At 44.0% G+C, this 21,585-nt stretch overlaps 1 protein-coding gene across 1 annotated transcript in view; it reads left to right on the top strand.

Annotated features, from left to right (window-relative positions):
- Positions 1–20,392, top strand: part of LOC149307775 (tumor protein p73-like) — a 42,454-nt gene extending 22,062 nt beyond the window's left edge. Inside the window, exons 5-14 of the mRNA XM_089536936.1 lie at positions 8,728–8,914; positions 10,355–10,470; positions 12,031–12,140; positions 13,031–13,173; positions 14,179–14,267; positions 15,049–15,173; positions 15,615–15,769; positions 16,980–17,112; positions 17,692–17,785; positions 19,102–20,392. Coding sequence (XP_089393062.1) covers positions 8,728–8,914; positions 10,355–10,470; positions 12,031–12,140; positions 13,031–13,173; positions 14,179–14,267; positions 15,049–15,173; positions 15,615–15,769; positions 16,980–17,112; positions 17,692–17,785; positions 19,102–19,422 — 1,473 coding nt within the window. The 3' untranslated portion in view covers positions 19,423–20,392. The remainder of the gene's footprint in view (positions 1–8,727; positions 8,915–10,354; positions 10,471–12,030; positions 12,141–13,030; positions 13,174–14,178; positions 14,268–15,048; positions 15,174–15,614; positions 15,770–16,979; positions 17,113–17,691; positions 17,786–19,101) is intronic.
- The last annotated feature ends 1,193 nt before the right edge of the window (positions 20,393–21,585 follow it).

The raw sequence follows: 21,585 nt of genomic DNA, 5'->3' as shown, positions 1-21,585 counted from the left end.
GGAAGGAAGGAAGGAAGGAAGGAAGGAAGGTGATTGAGAAGATAGATAAATGAAGGAAGGAAAATAGGAAGGAGATTGAGAAAAGGAAGGAAGGAAGGAAGGCAGGAAGGTGATTGAGAAGACAGACAGATGATTGATTGAAAAGGAAGGAAGGAAGGAAGGAAGGAAGGAAGGAAGGAAGGTGATTGAGAAGATAGATGAAGGAAGGAAAAAAGGAAGGAAGGAAGGAAAATAGGAAGGAGATTAAGAAAAGGAAGGAAGGAAGGAAGGAAGGAAGGAAGGAAGGAAGGAAGGAGATTGAGAAGATAGATGATGGATGGAAGGAAGAAAGGAAGGTGATTGAAAAGATAGACAGATGATTGATTGAAAAGGAAGGAAGGAAGGAAGGAAGGAAGGAAGGAAGGAAGGAAAAAAGGTAGGAGATTGAGAAGATAGATGATGGATGGAAGGAAGGAAGGAAGGAAGAAGATTGAGAAAGATGAAGGATGAAAGGAGGGAAGGAGATTGAGAAGATAGATGAAGGATGAAAGGAAGGAAGGAAGGAAGGAAAAAAGCAAGAAGATTGAGAAGATAGATGATGGATGGAAGGAAGGAAGGAAGGAGATTGAGGATAGATGATGGAAGGAAGGAAGGAAGGAAGGAAGGAAGGAAGGAAGGAAGGAAGGTGATTGAAAAGATAGACAGATGATTGATTGAAAAGGAAGGAAGGAAGGAAGGAAGGAAGGAAGGAAGGAAGGAAGGTGATTGAAAAGATAGACAGATGATTGATTGAAAAGGAAGGAAGGAAGGAAGGAAGGAAGGAAGGAAGGAAGGAAAAATGTAGGAGATTGAGAAGATAGATGATGGATGGATGGAAGGAAGGAAGGAAGGAAGGAAGGAAGGAAGAAGATTGAGAAAGATGAAGGATGAAAGGAAGGAAGGAGATTGAGAAGATAGATGAAGGATGGAAGGAAGGAAGGAAAAAAGGGATTGAGAAGATAGATGATGGATGGAAGGAAGGAAGGAAGGAAGGAAGGAAGGAAGGAAGGAAGGACTGAGAAGGTAAACAGATGATTGAAAGGAGGTAGAGAGGGAGGGAGCATCGTGAGCAAGAAATGGTAATGGTTCCAATTTCCTTTGTGAAAGAAGGCAGGTGAACCCTCCCTCCATCCTTCAAGTCCAGACAGCTCTGCATCAAGAGATTACGATAAACAAGATCTTATCGGCTGGGATTCTGTTGGGACACATCCACATCTAGCGGTTCGGAGCAGCCAGGCTATGCTTTGCTTTTAAGGAATACGATGGGCATGTTCACACAGCTAAGCCCTGGGCTCTCCAAACGCGGAGGAGAAGAACGTTGGTGACTTCATCTCTGGCTGCTTCTCTCTCCTGCGGTGGAAAAACCACAAGCGGAGGAGAGGCAAGGCTTGCTGTGAGGTAGCCAGGAGGGGTATTACGGGCCTTAAGAACCAGCGTGGTGCAATGGTTGGAGCATTGGGCTTGGGGCTTGCGAGATCCAGCTGCGAGTCCCCTCCCAGCCATGAAACTCAGTACACCATGCTGTCTCTTGGACAAGACACAAATAGGTCTCTCCTTCCTTCCTTCCTTCCTTCCTTCCTTCCTTCCTTCCTTCCTTCCTTCCTCTTCCTTCATGCACTGTGCATTTGGTAACGTTTTCTTTCACTCCACGGCAGAAATACCAGGGACAGCTCCTTTGAGCAAAGGCCAGGACAAAAGCTAAGGGAAGCACACACCCAAAGCAATGAAATAAACCCAAATGAGCTCCTTGGAGTAACAGAGGAGCAGGGAAATGAACTAAGGGTAAACAGAAGGTGGATTGAGATGGGCCGGCAGATTTGCAGAGTGTTTTGCAAAGAGTTTTTGTCTTCCAGTCATTTCACAATGACAGGTAAATTGGCCTGCAGAGCTGTTTATCGATCTCTCAGTGTCTGTGTTCCTCGGCTGTAAAATACGATGAATTGCCCTGCAGGAACTTTAATAATAATAATAATAATAATAATAATAATAATATTTATTTGTATCCTGCCTCTCCCTGTATTGGATCTTATACAGTGGGCCTTTCACATCTCTGAGGTTTGGTTTGAGGAACCCCTGTGGATACCAAAATTCATGGATGCTCACGTCCAAGATACTAAACTCTGTGGATGCTCAAGTCCAAGATTCCTTCCTTTTAAACTCATGCTTTATACATCATCGTAGTGCTCATTGGCTTTCTTTCTTTCTTTCTTTCTTTCTTTCTTTCTTTCTTTCTCTTTCTTTTTAACTCATCTGCCAAGTCTTGGTGCCATCATGGTGCCCATTGGTTTTCTCCCTCCCTCCCTCCCTCCCTCCCTCCCTTTCTCTCTTTCCTTTCTCTGTTTCTTTTACTCATGTGCCAGGGTTTGGTACCATCATGGTGCCCATTGGCCACCTTCCTTCCTTTTAAACTCATGTGCCAGGGCCAGCTTCCTTCCTTCCTTCCATCCTTCTTCCCTTCTTCTCTCCCTCCCTCCCTCCCTCCCTCCCTCCCTCCCTCCCTCCCTCCCTCCCTCTCTCTCTCTCCTTTTCTCTTTCCTTTCTGTGTTTCTTTTAACTCATGTGCCAGGGCTTGGTACCATCATGGTGCCCATTGGCCACCTTCCTTCCTTTTAAACTCATGTGCCAGGGCCAGCTTGCTTGCTTGCTTGCTTGCTTGCTTGCTTGCTTCCTTCCTTCCTTCCTTCCTTCCTTCCTTCCTTCCTTCCTCTCTCATTCTTTTTAACTCATGTGCCAGGGCTTGGTACCATCATGGTGCCCATTGGCCACCTTCCTTTTAAACTCATGTGCCAGGGCCAGCTTGCTTGCTTGCTTGCTTGCTTGCTTGCTTGCTTGCTTGCTTGCTTCCTTCCTTCCTTTCTCTCTCTTTCTTTTTAACTCATGTGCCAAGCTTGGTACCATCATGGTGCCCATTGGCCACCTTTCTTCCTACCTTCCTTCCTTCCTTCCTTCCTTCCTTCCTTCCTTCCTTCCTTCCTCTAACTCTCTCTCTTTTTTAACTCATGTGCCATGGTGCCCATTGGACACATTTCTTTCTTTCCCTCCTAAAATCTTACAACCAACTGGTGGCCAGTAGCTCACGAACCAGCAATGGTTTTCCAGTTTTGGAAGCACCAGTTTAAACAGTAAAAACAAACCTAGAAAGCTGACCTGCTGCAAATCTCCAGGGACCCACTAGCAGATCCTACTCTTAGTAGAGGATGCTAGTAGATGTCAAATGGAAGATGACGCAAGCTTGTTCTCTGGTTGGATACCTTCAAGTCATGGAGACCCTAAGGCAACCCTATCATGGGGTTTTCTTGGCCAGGTTTGTTCAGAGGAGGTTTGCCATTGGTCCATTGATCGGAAGACAAACTAATGGATTCAAATGATAAAAAGATACTCTACCTAAACATTAGGGAGAACTTGTTGACTGTAAGAAGTGTTTGAGAGTGGAAGGGTAGTGGACTCTTCTTTGGTGGTTTTTAAGCAGAGGTTGGATGGATCTCTTTCAGGGGTGCTTTAGCAGTGCATTCCTGAGTTGGAAGAGGTGGCCTTTGGGGGTCCCTTTGATATCTTTGACTCTGCGATGCAGGATCCGACTCCTGCTCCACCAGATCCGTCCATCCGAACATGGCAACGCTCAGCACGTGCCGCCCAGATGGGTCTGTTGTTGTTGAGGGATCTCTGGGAGTTGTCGAGGCTTGTTGGGGTTATCGGAGGAGGCTTGTCTGGATAGGGATTGCAGCAGCCTTTTCCTCCAGCCGCAGGGCAATGCTTCGTGCTTTTCTTTTTTGCTCCCTCCCTCCTTGTCATAACATGGCATCAGGAGATAATTTGTACCAAGCAGCTTAGCATGAAAAGCACCTCCGCTGTCCCGGGACCTTTCCCCCCCCCCCCTTTCCCAGGCGTGTCCGGGACATGTCTGGGAATGCCAGCATGAAAGGGATGCTTTGACAGGAGCCATCCTTGCTTGCGCTGAACACCTGGCCGAGGACGTTTTCCTGTGATTCCCCTCCAAACCCTCCTTCCCTAAAATGAGGTGGCCAATGGGCACCATGATGGTACCAAGCCCTGGCACATGATCACTGGGTTGCAAACGTATTCTGAAATTCATAGGGAAGGCGGGAAGAGACGGAGTCTGCGTCTACATTTAGAATTAACGCAGTTCCTCACTGCTTTAACTGCCATGGCTCCGTCCAATGGGATCCTGGGATCTGCAAACTGCCATGGCTTCATCCTATGTGATCCTGGGATCTGCAGTTTTGTGAGATCTTTCGCCTTCTCTGTCAGAGGAAGGGTTGCATCCTTAGGATGAATGCAGTCATTCCATCGACCAAACATTTTTTGTAGGCTTTTCATTGTCTTTTTTTAGTAATAGTAAACTGCTTTGAATTCCAATTTGAGGGGAGAATGGGCTATACATAAAGTATTATTATTATTATTATTATTATTATCATCATCATCATTGTAATTACAGTCGGTCCTTCTTATACGCAGATTTTTTTATACATGGATTCAAGCATCCACGGTTTGAAAATGTTCATAAAAAGTATACATTTCAAATATCAAGCCATGATTTTCCATTATTTTTATAAGAGACACCATTTTGTGATGTCATTACATTTAATGGGACTTGAGCATCCATGGATTTTGTTATCCATGGCGGATCTTGGAACCAAACTCCAGTGGATAACAAGGGTCCACTCTATTAACAACAACAACAACAATAACAACAACAATGGCCGATCAATAATAAACAAGCTGGTCCCAAGAAAGAAAGAAAGATGGAAGGAAAGAAGGGAGGAAGGAAGAACGAACCTTGGGGGAAGGCAAGGCAAGCCTCCTTTGAAGAAATCTTGCCAAGAAAACCCCAGGATAGGTTGGCCTTAGGGCCGCCATAAGCTGGAAACAATCTGAAAGCACACAACAGCAAAATCTGTGCGTAAGATGGAGTTATGAAGGCACATGGGAGAACCCTTTACTTTGAAGAAGTGCAAAATATCACCCAAGGGTGACCCCAAAGTAGCCCAGTGCGGACTGTGCTTGCTAGGGGACCATGGGACATAGGGTTGTATTGGGAAACACACACATAAATGTGGAGGATGGAATGGAGTACCATATATACCCGACTATAAGTGGACCTCATGTATAAATCGAGGGCAAGTTTTGGGGGCAAAATAATAGATTTTGATATGACCCGTGGATAAGTCGGGGGCAAAACCTAGGGGCATGTAATGAAGGATGTAAAGGATGAAGCAAAGGAAAACAATGCCAAAGAAGTTACAAAATTCCAGCAGACATAACTATTTATGCACAAACTAAAGGCTGGATGGATGAGAGAATAGAAGGGGGTCAGTGCTTCCAAGGCAGTTAAACTCTTGTCTTTATATATATCTATATCTATCTATATCTATATATCTATATCTATATATATCTATAGCGTTAAAATACAGTACTTACATTGACCCATGGATAAGTTGACTCAGGTTTTTTGGGGTCAATTCTTTAACCTAAATTTCTAGACTTATACAGTATATGAGTATATACAGTGTTTGCAAAAAAAGGGCATGGCAAGCAGGCCGACTCGAACCCTGCACCAAAGTCGTCTTCCTTATCCCATTCCCTGTCCAAAAAGTAAAACGGGCGTGAGATAATCCTGCAAGAAATATGATATTAATATGATATTAAATGGATTCTTGGGTGGCCAGTTTCCCCGTTTTATTTTCTTCCTGTTCCCTGTGGCTACTTGGATCCTGGAATGGCAATGACAAAACAGCTGAAGTATTCCAGTCGGTTTAGAAAGAAATGTATTTGCAGGCGATAATTGTTGGGAGTTAATGTCTAAAGATGAAAGGAATGTGGGCTGTTCTCCCCTGAAGCCATCGAAAAGAGAAGGGTTAATTGTCGTAATTCATTAAGAAGGAAGAAGCTTAACCACAAAGGCAGGGATGGCAGGAAGGAGCCTTTCACACCAAAGGTGAAAAGTCGAAATCATTTCCCGCCTTTAAGGAATCAAGAACTGATATCCTGGTATTGTGCAAAACTCTAGTCTTCATGTGTCCGACAGCTTTATCACACTGGGGCTCATTTCGGCATTAAAGAGAGATTAACGCGCATAGAAAGCATCCCACAACTAAGGCGGGCATGGCGAGTAATTGCGCAAATGTTTATCAAACGCAGTTGCGCAAATGAAACAATATTGGAAATGCATCATCGGTGAAATCCCAAAAGTAAAAAGATGCACGTCAATGCTTCTTTGTGACCGCTTTAATGGCAGGTTTTGTGCAACGTCGTGTGAAACCGCTTCGCGTCATTACGCGATTTATGCGGGATAAAACTCCCAATCTCCTTCATTTGATAAACTCACTAATGTTGTTGTGTGCCTTCAAGTCATTTCCGACCAATGGCAACACTAAGACAAACCTATTCTGGGGCTTTCTTAGCGAGATTTGTTCCAAGAGGGGTTTGCCATGGTCTTCCTCTATGGCTGAGATAGTGTGACTTGCTAAGGTCACACAGTGGGTTTCCATGGTCGAGCGGGGATTCGAACCCTGACCTCCAGAGTCATAGTCCAATGCTCAAACCATGATGCCACACCATAATTTTGGGAACTGTAGTGTTGTGAGACATTTAGCCTTCTTTGTCTGAGAGCTCTGGTACCCCAACTGACCACAAATCCCAGGAGCCATATCAGTTAGAGTGGTGTCAAACTGGATTATTTCTGCGGTGTGGATGCATCCGTCCACAGTTTTCAGGTGCAAATGAAATGGTGCATCCCTGCAGCAGTGAAACTGGTGTCCCGAAACTGGGAGAGTCGCAACGTCGTGCGATCCGGAGGAACCAAAAACACAACTATACTGTTGCAATTGTGCAACAGTCCTATTGTGTGATAAAGTCCTAAGCCACTGAACACAACGGTTATTGTCAAACCATTTGTTTCTAGGGGGTTCCATCCAGTGACTATGGAGAAGGGGATGGAGCCAGGCTTGGAGGCCATACTGGCCTTTGAATCAACGCTTGGAAGCCTTACCATGGTGCCATGGGGATTCTGGGTACTGTAGTTACAAAAAACAAAACAAAACACAGCTTTTCCTGGCTTAGCTCTGAGGAAACCCATCCTGGAATATTACGTGGGAAGGGCATGTACGGGCAGAAGCCTCCTCGGCGCTTGAACATACCTTGAAAGCTTTCTGCATGAGGTGGTATTTTTAAAGGGATTTTTTGGATGGGTTGTTTTGGCACAGCGGTGGCGTTTTGTGTGGGGAGACGTTGGAATGCCTTCAACGGCAAAACATGCCCCGCCGTGTAAGGACACGCCGAACCATGCCATTCGTTTTTGCGCCAGGAAGGCAAGAAGAAAGAGGATGGCAAAGGGCAATTTCTTTGGAAGCATAGAATTGGAGGGGAACCCAAGAGGCCATCCAGTCCAACCCCATTCTGCCATGCAGGAACTCTCCATCAAAGCATCCCCATTGACAGATGGCCATCTACCCTCTGTTTAAAGACCTCCAAGGAAGGAGACCCCATCACACTCCATTGCAACATATTTAACTGTTGTACAGCTCTTACTGGAGTTTATCACACGGGACAAATCCTATGCAGAAACTAAATTTAAACTAAATGTCACGCAGAAACTAAATTTCCAGGTTCTTTTCCAGGCGAATAGAAAGTTTGAAAAGACCCTGCATTTGCAGGATGTTTTTCAGCCGGCGTTTGCGTGAAAGAGAAATGATGCAAAAACAGCCCGGACACAAAGTCATCAAAACCAGCTCCTTTTTACTTTCACTCAATTCCAACAGTACGAAGGAGCTTTCCGTTTGGATTATTTCCCGCGTTATTTCTCTTTCACGCCAACGCATCCGAGGAACAATTTTAAAATCCCATTTCTGCATGGGATTTTACCAGTTCGCCCGCCGTGTGATAAACACAGACCAAAAGCTTGGGAAAAAGCAACTCTTTGAAAACTTCATCCATGCCGACTGGGAGAGTTTGGGAGCTGTAGTCCAAACAGAGTAACATTTCCAAGAGCTGAGAAAGTCCTCAGTCGTTTGGATCTTTTAGGGATTTTAGGATATGGGTTGTTTTCTTTTCATAGCCAGCCAGAGTAATGTTCTCTGTGTGTCCCAAGATGTCTCACTTTAACTATGGCCCGGAACAGACGGGTCAAATGCGCCATGCTGGTACTGAAACTAGGGTTAGGGACTGCGCACCAACCACACGGTCCCTAACCCTAGTACGGCGTGGCGGCAGAGTAATGGTGATGTCCTGCCATTTTGACATAAGCAACACGCACCATCCGCACATTGCTCTGCACCACTTATGTCGCAAGTGTGCCAGTGGCGCACTCACAACGTCACTCCAGCACTGCAAAAAGAACCCAGAAATACTGGGTTCTTTTTACTCCGGAGGTACGGGGCGCAGTTTGGGGGCTGCGCCGTCCCTACGGAGTTAAAATGGGCGAATGCAGACCACCATTTTGCAGTGGTCTGAACTGTACTGAAGTCTATTTTTAACTAATTTTAACTTGCATTTTATACTGTTGTTGTTTTTGTTTTAAGGTAAAGGGATAGGGGATTATGTCGTGTTGGGATGTATGTATTATGTGTTTTATTGATGTACTTGTGCTGTTGTAATTCGCCTAGATCCATAAGGGAGAGGTGGGATATTGTTATTATTATTATTATTATTATTATTATTATTATTATTATTATGTATGAACCTTGTTTCCAGTATTCCCCGCTGCTGAAGAAGCTGTACTGTCAAATCGCAAAGACGTGCCCAATCCAGATCAAAGTGTCGACCCCTCCGCCGCCGGGGACCATCATCCGAGCGATGCCCGTCTACAAGAAGGCAGAGCATGTGACTGAAGTGGTGAAGCGGTGCCCAAACCATGAACTCGGACGCGACTTCAATGATGGTGAGATCAGCTTATCTTTGCCCCTTACCCATAAGTGTTGCCCCTTTGTAGATGCTTGCATGGACCCACATTTCACCTTACCGTCTCTCAGACCGGAAGTCCACAGTGAAAGTATTCCCAATGGTAACATTTGAGTCAATATGCAAAGGGTCAATGGGTTATACAAGCTGAACATGAGTCAACAGTGGGATGCGGCAGCTAAGAAAACCAATGCAATTTTAGGCTGCATCAATAGAAGTATAGTGTCTAGATCAAGGGAAGTAAGAGTGCCACTTTATTCTGCTTTGGTCAGGCCCCACCTGGAATATTGTGTCCAGATCTGGGCACCATAATTCAAAAAGGATGTTGAGAAACTGGAGCCATGTGTCCAAAGAAGGGCGACCAAAATGGTGAAAGGTCTGGAAACCATGATTTATGAGGAACGACTTAGGGAGCTGGATATGTTTAGCCTGCAGAAGAGAAGGTTAAGAAGGTGATATGATAGCCCTGTTTAAGTAGTTGAAGGGATGCCATGTTGAGGATGGAGCAAGCTTGTTCTCTGCTGCTCTAGAGAATAGGACCCGGAGCAGTGGATGCAGACTACAAGAAAAGAGATTCAACCTTAACATTAGGAAGAACTTCTTGATATTAAGAGCTGATGGACAATGGAAGATGCTGCCTCAGAGAGTGGCAGAGTCTCCTTCATTGGGTTTTTAAATAGAGGCTGGATGTCCATTTGTCAGAGGAGCTTTGATTATGAGTTCCTGCATGGCAGAATGGGGTTGGACTGGGTGACCCTTGGAGTCTTCTTCCAATTCTATGCTTATATGATCTTCAACTACTAGACCTATAGTCATGGTTGGAAAGAAACAAATGGGCTAGACTGGCAGTTCTCAACCCTCAGTCTTCTGTGTGTTTTGGACTTTGGTTCCCAGAGGTTCCAGCCAGCATGGTCAAGGGCCAGAGATTCTGGGAGTTGAGGTCTAAACTTGCAGCCTGAATCATAGAATCATAGAGTTGGAAGAGACTGCAAAAGCCATCCAGTCCAACCTCATTCTGCCATGCAGGAACTCTCAATCAAAGCATCCCCATTGACAGATAGCCATCCAGCCTCTGTTTAAAGACCTCCAAGGAGGGAAACTCCATCAAAATCCACTGTTGAACAGCCCTTACTCTCAGGAGGATCCTCCTAATGTTGAGCTGGAATCTGTTTTCCTGTAGCTTGCATCCATTGCTCTGGGTCCTAGACTCTGGGGCATCAGAAAACAAGCTTGTTCCCTCCTCAATATGACATCAGTTCAAGTATTTAAACAGGGCTATCATATCAGCTCTGACACATTTAAGGATAGGACTTATGTTGCCATCATTCCAACTTCCTAGGGGTTTCTGCCATGGGATAGTCATGTTCTTTGGAAGGGTTTTCCCTCCGATGTGTAGCAAATCTGCCCTTTTCCTTTGCAGGCCTCTCAGCTCCTGCTAGCCACCTCATCCGCGTGGAAGGCAACAACCTTTCCCAGTATGTGGACGACCCAGTGACTGGGAGGCAGAGCGTCATGGTTCCTTATGAGCCTCCGCAGGTAATTTGCTTTATTCCTTTAAACCTTGATAGAACCAAATATCTCAGAACATAGACCAGTGAGCCCCAAATTTCTGGTCCTCCAGATGTTTTGGACTTCATCTCCCAGAATTCTTAATTCTTGGCCAAGCTGGCTGGGGCTTCTGGGAGCTGGAGTCCAAAGCACCTGGAGGACCGACGTTTGGGAATCGCTGGTCTAAGGCATAAACCGTAAACCAAATGCAAACCAAACCGAACGGCGACCTCTTTTAGTCCGAAAGACATGTTTGGCTTTTTAACTTTCTATGTTTTAAACTTCATATTTGCAATTTTAAAATATTTTTTTACGATTTTAGTTGTCTGGTTTTAATGGTTATTTTAACGTGTTTTATAGATGTTGCGAGCCGCCTTGGGTCCCACTTCGGGAGAAAGGCGGGATGATAAATAAATGAATAAGAGTTTTATATAGAGTTTTATATAGAGTTCTACTTAGTTTTATAGTACTTTGAGACAGCCCATGGGCTAATCAATAAATATTTAAAACAAACAAACAAACAAATAAATAAATTAGACAAGTTAAGTTGACCCATCTGGATTAGAGTTTTAGTCTAATCCAAATCAAAGTGCTTATTTTGAAAGCAGGTTATGTACAATGTGTTGTTCATCCCTATGGCTGGAGAAGTGAGCTTCAGCATCTTTCAAGGAATAGCTAGAACTACATCCATTGCTGAGAAGGAAATGCCATATATATGTGTGTGTGTGTGTATATATATATATTTCATCCCTACCTGAATCTCAAGTCTTCCCTTGTAGGAGGTTTTGTAGGAAGGGTTAGATCGCTCCCTAGTGTTGGGAACGATTACTGCAGATTTCATTCCGCACCCAACTTGCTCATTTTATTTTATGAATATATGGAGTTTATCACAGGAAGGAGATTGGGGATTTATCCTTTGAATATCCTGGGAAAACCGCGTAATTACGCTTAACGATTTCACCCGATGTCGCACAAAACCCGCCATTAAAGTGGACGCAAAGAAGCACTAACGCACATCTTTTTACTTCTGGGATTCCAGCGACAGTGCATTTCTGATATCACTTCATAGGCGCAATTGCGTGTGATAGTCATTTGCACAATCACTCGCCATTTCCACTTTGTTTGCGGGATGCTTTCAATGTGCTTTAATCTCTCTTTAATACCGAAATTAACCCCTCGTGTGATAAACTCCTGAGATGACTTTGGAGAGAGCAGGATTCGGGTCTCTGCTTGAGCATGGAAACCCATTGGGTGACCATAGGCAAGCCACATTCTGTCAGTCGAAGGCAATGGCAATGTTAGTCTGAACCAACTGTGCCAAGAAAACCATGTGATACATTTGCCATGGGGTTGCCATAAGTCACAAATGAACTGAAGGCACACAGCAACAAAATATACGAATAGGACAGACATGGGAACAGCCGAACATAGCTGTGCCGTTCATGCTCAGTATGATCCCAAGCTTAGGAATCAAGTACTCTTTCCCTCATTGCCAAGGAAACTAATGCCCTCCTTCTCTGTCTTCTTTCATTCCTTCCATTGGAACAGGTAGGGACCGAATTCACCACCATTCTCTACAACTTCATGTGCAACAGCAGCTGTGTAGGGGGCATGAACCGGCGTCCCATCCTCATCATTATCACACTGGAGACCCGAGAGTAAGTTACTTTGCTCACGCCAAGTATGGTCTGATCAGGTCATGCAATTCTGCAGCCAGGAAAGCTGAAAAGGGGGAAATAAAGGATGAGCGGTGGGATATCGGTGGGATTTTTTTCCCATCCAGATGGATCACCAATTCATTGGCATGCGAGAAGAGGGTAGTTGGTGGGTGGAAACACCAAGGAGATCTCTGCTTCCCCTTCCAATTTTATTATTTTCAGTTACGTTTTATATTGTAAATCGTTGAATTGTATTTTAAGGGGGGTAGGATTGGGGGATATTGACTGTATATTTTAACGTTGTAAGCTACCCCAATTGTGTTATAAAATCAATATTATTATTATTATTATTATTATTATTACAAGTAACATAAAAAATCTTGTCACATTTTGACACCTTTCTCCAGCTTTTAATAGGTACTGTTATGAGTCAGGTTTATTTCGTCTCAAATTAATCCCAGCTAATTAGATATTCCTAGAGAGGACATGTTAATCAAAAGTGCAATCAAATCTGCAAAAACTCAAAGCCACGAATGTGGAGGGCCAGCTGTGTTTAAAGCAGTCCAGTTTCCAACAAATCAGCACCTTCTGGCCCGTTCTTTAGGTTAGATGCCACAATCTTCTTCCACAATGTGAATCCCAAATTATTGGTTCCAGTGCATTATATTCCAGGAATCAATCTATGTTTTGTAGTCATTAAGTATGTCCTGCTATCTTCTCACCCTTGTGATGGTCCTCCTCCTAAAAAATTGCTATCATTTTTTAAGCCTAGAGATTTCATTCCCTTGTGTGCATCATGCCATTTTGGATCAATATGGTTCAGTAACTCGTGAGTGGTGTCAGTGCATAGAGTCACCATCCATTGCATTGACTTCTGCTTTGCTTCTCAGTGGGCAGGTTTTGGGACGGAGGTCGTTCGAAGGACGGATTTGCGCTTGCCCCGGCAGGGACCGGAAAGCGGACGAAGACCATTATCGCGAGCAGCAGGCCCTGAACGAAAGTGCTGCCAAAAATGGCAACCCCAACAAGCGGAGTAAGTGATTGAGTTGTAGCTCTAGGACAGACCCAACATTGAAAGGCTGGGATGCTCTAGAGCAGTGTTTTCCAAACCTTGGTTCTCCAGGTGTTTTGGACTTCGTCTCCTAGAAGCCCTAGCCAGTTTGGCCAACAATCAGGAGTTCTGGAGGCTGAAGCCCGAAACATCTGGAGGACCAAAGTTTGGGAAACACTGCTCTAGAGTACTAAGTTCAAATTAGCAAGGGGAACCAACCACCACAATGAGATGGACTGGTTATATCTAACTTCCTATAAACCATGTTTATGTGGTTTGTTAAGGGAGAACCCATATCATACCATGATGGTGGACTACATGCTATGCAAACACATACACATATACATACACATGCACACACTATGCAGATCATGTATGCATAGCATGTAGTCCACCATCATGGTATTATATGGGTTCTCCTATGCCAACATGTCCATATTGATTACTGCTATCTGAAACCCCAAAGATATGCATTATGCTCTGGACTCCACAGACACTCATGTTTTCAGATAAAGAACCAGATCTATGTTTCATGGGAAATGGTCCCTAGAGCCTCCTTGGTCTACCTCTTATGGCAACTAAGGACTCCTAAACCTCATATCATCTCCAATGCTCTCCAAATGGAGTCTCCTTCTTTGGAGGTATTTGAACAGAGTTTAGATGGCCATCTGTCAGGAGGACTTTGCTTGTGTCTTCCTCCATGGCAAGAGGTTGGAGTGGATGGCCCTTGGGGTCTCCTCCAACTTGTCCCATTGCCAATGACAGTGAATCCTCTCCAAGTTTGCTTCTGAACTTTACAAGTTCCATCCAAGATGCTGAAGCTGTATTGGGGACATCATCCTTTAAAGCTCAGGTGAAAATCCAGATTAGAGTCACCACTTCACCTGCCATGGAAGCCACCAGTTGTCACGATCCAAGCTCAGATGAAGCCCTACATTAATAAAACTCTTGTTATCTTTCCTTTCCCTTTCTCTCTCCTGACCCCAGCATTCAAACAAAGTCCACAAGGTATCCCAGCACTGGGAGCTGGGATGAAGAAACGGAGGCATGGAGAAGAGGAGACCTATTACGTACCTGTAAGTAGCATCCCAGTAATTAACATGGAGAATGATTTGCAAGATTGCACAAGCTGCTGTCGGATCCCTATCTGGGCTGGTGTGCTTCAAGATAGACTAAATGTATGTCATACTGAACTGCAAAGAATATAGTCTTTGCTGTATTCTCCCAGAAGTATGGTGTCATCTGCATATTTTAGATTGTTGATGTTCCTTCCTCCAATATTCACACCTCATTCCTCTGAGTCCAATCCTGCTTTTCGTATGATGTTCTTGGCATGGAAATTAAATAGATAAGGTGATAAAATGCAGCCTTGCCAATTGGAAACCATTCTGTTTTTCCATATTCTGTCATCCTGATGGTAGTCTCTTGTACAGAGTATGCATCAGGACATCCAAATGTTGTGGCACACCCATTTCTTTAAGAGCAAACTATATGTAAGAGCAATCCATAATTTTCCATGATCTACCCAAAGGCTTTGCAACTATCTATAAAGTACTGGCTATTTTCTTCTGAAATTCTTTGGCACGCTCTATTATCCAGTGTGTGTTTGCAATATGATCCCTAGCGCCTTTCCCTTTTCTGGACCCAGCTTGGACTTTTGACGTTAATTGTTTATTCGTGGATGGTAGGAAGTTGGACTAGATGTGGTCTCTTCCAATTCATTTTATGCCCACAGAAGGACATTTCCAAACTGGGGTGCCACCAGTGAGAAAGCCCCACCAGAAAATGCCAATAAAACCCAAATTTCTCCCCCCGATTGCTTCCTGAGACGATGCCTGTTGTTTCCCTCTGATCCAGGTTCGTGGCCGAGAGAATTTCGAGATCCTGATGAAGATCAAGGAGAGCCTGGAGCTGGTTGAACTGGTCCCCCAGCAATTGGTCGACTCTTATCGGCAACAACAGCAGCAACTTTTACAACGCCAGTGAGTCCTGAATGGTTTCCCTGTCCCTGATTTTGACAAAACAGATTCCCGTAGTAAAGTAAAGGGACTCTATGATGAGAATAATTAATTCCCCCCTGGATTGGTTCATCAGTGCAATGTAGTGGTTTGAGTGTAGGACTTGGATGCTCAAGATATACAAATCTACACTCAGCCATGGAAACCCATTAGGTGACACTAGGCAAGTTACACACTCTCAGCCCCAGAAAACCCAGTGATAAGTTTAGAGTCACCTTAAGTCGGAAACCAAACAACAACCAGGGGCTCAGCAAAGTGGAATAAACTCTTGTCAGGAATAAAGATGGCCACATGGCCTGAAATACCCACAAAAAACTATTTCATATGATGCATGGCCCCTTGACCCAATCCTCTGCCTTTTACTGGATCCGGTTTCGGCTAAAACTTGACTCTGTTCTGGAACAGGACTCACCTTCAGCCTCCAGCTTCGTATGGTCCGGTTCTGTCCCCGATGAATAAGATCCACACCGGAGGGATCAACAAACTCCCGTCGGTGAACCAACTTGTGGGTCAGCCTCCCCAGCATGGCCCTGGGACTGGACCAAACCTTGGGCCTATGGGTAAGGTGCAAGAACCAGGGTTTTGCCCATTTCTCTTAGTTTAGGACAGAAATGGACAGACTGGGATCACTGCATTTGCAAATGCAAATGAAAAATGCAAACCTGAATTATTATAGACTAGAGAGTGCAACATCACTTTTTCTTAGCTAACTCAGCTGCGCATAGACTTGGGCTGCAACCGCATTGCAGGAATGATCCACTTTGACACTACTGTAGCTGCCATGGAGTTTTGGGAATTGCACTTTTGTGAGACATTTAGCCTTCTCTCTCAGAGAGCTCTGGTGCCGCAGCAAACTCCAATGCCCAGGACTCCATTGCATCGAACCGTGGCAAAGTGGTGTCAAACTGGATTAATTCTGCAGCGTGGCCTTGGTCAAAAGCAACCCGTTGGTGCGCATCTTTTACAGGCGATGAACCTGATTACTAGAATCCTTATGCCTGCTAACCTGGGTGCAAGTCCAGTTTAACTCAATAGGATTTACTCCTGAGCAGGAGTAAAGGAATAGAAAAGCGGTTCTGAACCTGTGTTCCCTTAGGGCTCTGTGATCACTTCTCATGTGCTCTGCGGCCGCTCCGGGAAAATGAAAGAAATAAAAATGGAATGAAATTAAAGAATAAGAATATATTCTTATATATACTCCTAAACACAATTAACTTGTAAGCCTCTTAGGTGCTCTGCCATAGAAACAAGAGCTCTAAAAGGTTGAGAACTCCTGGAATAGAATAATAGCATCCTAGAGTTGGAAGAGACCCCAAGGGTCATCCAATCCAACCACATTCTGTCATGCAGGAACTCACAATCAAAGCACTCCCAACAGATGGTTATTCAGCCTTTCTCCATTAGGAGGTTCTTTCTAAGGTTTAAGTGGAATCTCTTTTCCTGTAGTTTGCATACATTGCTCTGTGTCCTATTCTCTGGAGCAGCAGAAAACAAGCTTTCTCCATCCTCAATATTACATCCCTTCAAGTATTTAAACAGGGCTATCATATCTCCTCTTAACCTTCTCTTCTCCAGGCTAAACATCCCCAGCTCCCTAAGCCACTCCTCATAGGGCTTTATGGTTTCCAGACTGCACTATGATTCCCTGCGCACACAGTGCGCACTCTCCTCCCAAGGAAAATAAGACTTCTGAGTTAGTGTGGTCAGGCTTTCGCTGGATATGTATCTGCAAGCTCACCGGGAGGCCTTACTGTTGTTTCTTGAACCCAGGGCCAGGAATACTGAACAGCCACAACATGCAGTCCAATGGAGAAATGAACGGCGGTCACTCGTCGCAGTCGATGGTCTCCGGGTCACACTGCAGTCCTCCTCCGCCTTACAACCCGGACCCAAGTCTTGTCAGGTACGGAGGTGCCAAGTCTCCAGGTTTACTGGCTGTGGGGCAACTCTGCCATGCCTCCTCTTATCTTAAGATAACTAACCTTTGTACCAATCGTTTTGCTAGCTTTGTATCAGGCATCACTGCTTGTGGCAAGCAATCTTCATCATGATCTTCATCAAAGGGGCAGCTGCGGGTCCACTGTTATGTCTCAGCCCAGACTTTAAACACCTAATGAAGGTGTATGAGTGCATATTTTTACATCTGTTGTGCACTTTATTTTACAGTTGGTCTATATAAATAAATAATAAGTATATAAATGATTGATTGGCAAAGGCTAAGCATCCATTTTGGACATGAAAAACTGTATGCGTCAGTGGAAATTTGGAAATGTCTGTGATATAAATGGTCCAGATGCAAAGCCCTGCTCTTCCTTATTATATCTTTAAAAAACCTTTTAAAATCGCAATGTAGCTGAGGTACTTGAGGACTTAACCGTGGTTTGATTTTCCATATATATAATCCAGTGGAAGGGCGGTATAAAAAAAAAAAAAATAAATAAAAAATAAAACTTTATATATATATATATTCTTTCTTCTGCAGTTTTTTAACAGGACTGGGATGTTCCAACTGCATTGACTATTTTACGTCGCAAGGGTTGCAGACTCTTTATCACCTGCAGAACTTAACCCTAGAGGTAATTGCACTTTTTTGAAATGATTAGTTGCTCATTGCTCCATATCTTTTGGGGCACTCAATAATAATAATAATAATAATAATAATAATAGAAATAGACATTTTTGGGGACTGTGCCTTCCAGAATCCCTCAACCCACATGGCCACTTCTCATATTGACAAGGGAAGAGATTCCCAAACTTAGGTGCTCTAAGTGCTTTGGACATCATCTCCCAGAAACCCCTGTCACTACAGCCAATGTCCAGGAATCTTGGTTGCTGAAGTCCAAAATGCCTGGAGGGTCAAAGTTTGGGAATCACTGGATTCTGGAAGTCATGAAAAGTAACTTCTCCATGCTCTGAGCAACTACTATATATAACTAGAAGACTTGGAAAAGATACTCTTGGAGAAACATGAACTCCCATCAGGGGCTTCACTAGGCAGGTGCGGGGAGTATGGACCGCAATGGGTGACTCTAAGGGGGATGCCGCCTTTGCTCCCCAAACATATTATTATTATTATTATTATTATTATTATTATTATTATTATTATGCTGAAATGGGTTGTGGCATTCACCTGTGTCCTTCTGGGAGAGAAGTGGCTTAAAAACAAGATAAATAAGGACGTTCCCTGGCCACTCAGAGGCTTTTTATTTTCTTTTGTGGACATCAGGGTGTTGTACAGAGATGTTGCCCAAGATAGCCAAATTTTTTTATGTTGCCATGAAAATTAGGTTTTTGTAAATGATTAGGTTTTTACTATTTGTGTATGCAGTTATATTTTCTATCTATATTTTACAGTTTCATTCTTTGTATTTACATTTCTACTCTTTTTTTATTCGTGTCCGTAGGTGTATGTATCTTACTAATATCCAGAGTACAGTCACCCCTCCTTTTTTGTGGGGGATCCGTTCTGGACCCCCTTGCGAAAATGGGATTTTGCTTATATTCAAGCCCCATTGGTATGAATATAGGCGTGCAGTTGCAGCAGTGCGCAGGTGCAAGCCTTGGGCATGTGCCCCATTGTTTCCCCCTCCGTTTGTCCCTCCTGCATAAGCAAGGGACGCGGGTTTAAAAACCGTGAGAACAGAGGGAAGACTGTATGTATGTATTTTATATATGCATATGAATTTAGGAATATGATAATTTAATTTGGTCATTGACCGCAATAAAACGATTGATTGATTGATTGATTGATTGAGATAAATAAAATAAATAGCGATGCCACTCACTCTTCCTCTCCTGTTCCGCACCAGAACTATTAGGAATGGCCTGAAGCCCATTGTCACTCATCCGGTTTTCAAACTAAATTAACCCCCTGCAATGTTTCCTTCCGTAGGATCTTGGCGCACTAAAGATCCCAGAGCAATACCGGATGATAATCTGGAGGGGACTTCAAGAACTGAAGCAGGGCCATGACTATGGAGCCCAGCCGCTCCTCCGCTCCAGCGGCAACGCCTCCACCATTTCCATTGGCGCGTCTGGAGAACTGCAGCGCCAACGCGTCATGGAGGCCGTCCACTTCCGAGTGCGCCACACCATCACCATCCCAAACCGCAGCGGGGCGGACGAGTGGGCAGACTTTGGTTTCGACCTTCCAGACTGCAAAGCCCGCAAACAGTCCATCAAAGAGGAGTTCACCGAGGGAGAAATCAACTGAGGGCCTTGGTTTTTACGGACGAACGGAGACGAGTTCCATAAGGGACCTGGAGAGATTGGTCTGGAAAGCCAGGTAGAAACATGCCACCGGAAGTATTTTTCAGAGCTTGTGGCCAAACGTTGCGGGTTTGTCGCAGAGCTTTTAGCCCGAACCATCGCTACTTGCCTTTCTATGCGAAGATGGTTTTATGATTTCCATGCTTCGACTTACACCATGAAACAAGTTGGAGATGTTTGGTGGACATGTCCAGGAGATGAACATGTGTTGGTGGAAACCAACAGATGCGTTCCCATTCTGGCATCGTAATGCAAAGGACCAGCCTGTTTCATCCATCAAGGACAACAGTCCTTTTTCTCAGACTTATCAAATAGGGTTGAACTCTTGTTTTATTTCATTGGGGGAAACAAGATCACCTCCTTCATGGCTTCTCTTGTTTTGGGAAGTCTCCTTGACCGCTTGATACCAAACCCCCCTGAGAACATGTTTTCCTTAACAGACTGCCAAAACGAAAAGTGTTTTTTTGCCCTTACATTTCTTTGTGGAATGAAAAAAGCAGCCCTTTATGATAACATGGTCCTGAGAAACACTTACTTTGGATAAAATCTTGTGCAAAGAGACGGTTTTCGGTGTACATTGTGCATACGCTGTCCCCACCATGGTTGTTGTAAGGTTTATTTTCTGTGTAAGCTGTTAGATAAAGAAATGACAGATGAGGAAGACTTACTCCTCCATAAACACAAAGGTTTCCCAATCCTCTCCCAATCCTGCCATCGTAAGGAAAGACACAGAGGTTTGTACAGTCAAAGGTTTCACGGCAGATACATTTCAAGGGATTGTTTAGGTCTCTGCAACATTTCCAAAAGCAAAATGCCAAACCTTACCACTTTGGTCTTTGGGAAAAACAGGATCTATATACCTTCTCATGATTTTTTTTTAACATGCATAAATTTATATATACATTTCTTCCTTCTTTGGGTCCTCTAAATTATATGAGCATTTCCTTCATTTCAGGAGCAGTTCCGTGAATAAAATGCACCCGCCAGTTTGAGTTAGTCGCATCCTATGGTGAGTAATTGCTCAAATGGTTATCACATGCCGTTGTGCAAATAAAGTGACATTGGAAATGCATCGTCGCTGGAATCCTGGAAGTACAAAGATGCGCGTTAATGCTTCTTTGTGACCGCTTTAATGACGGGTTTTGTGCGATGTCGTCATGTGAAATCGTTACATGTAATTACATGATTTTTCCAGGATATTCATGGGATAAACTCCCCATCTACTTCATTTGATAAACTCCTACGATAGGTTGGCCTTAAGGTCACCATAAATCAAAAATGACTTGAAGGCACACAACAAAATGTCACTAAGAGAATACCAGTCTCTCTATAACAACAGCAACCCTCTTTTCACCAATCCATCATGCCATGTTCACACAAAGTACTTGAGGTGCATTCCCCCTAAAAATGCTTCAAGTCTGGAGCAGCCCTTGTTTCTGGAAGCTAAGCTGCAACCTTCTCTCTTTGGTACCAAGATGACCTTAGAGGAAGGGGAAAATTCTGCAAAGGGTTTTTAAAAATGTCCCTCCTCATTTATATCTAAGGAAACAGCCAGATCTGCACCAACATCTGCACGTATGTGTCTGCGCTCATTGGTTGAGACTTTCTGGGTATTTGCATTACACAGTCATATATAAGTCTGACACCATCTGAATGCACATGGCTTCATCCTATGCTATCCTGGCAGCTGTAGTTTGGCAATGGATTTTGTGCCACAGAGCACTAATGTTATGGATTCAACGGACAACCCCATTGCTTTCTGCAAGGGGATTCTTAGTATCCCACCAAACTACAAATGCCAGGATTTTGTAGGATGAAGCCATGGCAGTTCAAGCAATATCAAACTGCTATGATTGCAAAATGTGGATACATCAAAATGGCACCATGCCTTGCAAAGTAGTAGTGAGTTAAGGCACTTTATCCTTTAACTTTGCGATCCTTTAATGTCTCCAGTGGTCATGGAAATGCTCCCCCCCCCCAGCAGTATTATTGTAAAACTACTGTGTTGTTATGTATGATCATGTTATTGGCAAATTTCAATGTTTTGGACGCATGGTGGTTTGGATCAAATGTGGAAACTCTATTAGCGACCCATGGATGGGGATAT

The sequence above is a fragment of the Sceloporus occidentalis genome, unplaced genomic scaffold (genome assembly GCF_023333645.1).
Source record: "Sceloporus occidentalis isolate IW3139 unplaced genomic scaffold, rSceOcc1.0.p SCAF_8, whole genome shotgun sequence".
Lineage (NCBI taxonomy): Eukaryota > Metazoa > Chordata > Lepidosauria > Squamata > Phrynosomatidae > Sceloporus > Sceloporus occidentalis.
The sequence above is the reverse complement of the archived record's forward strand: the minus strand, read 5'-3'. Positions and strand labels throughout refer to the sequence as shown.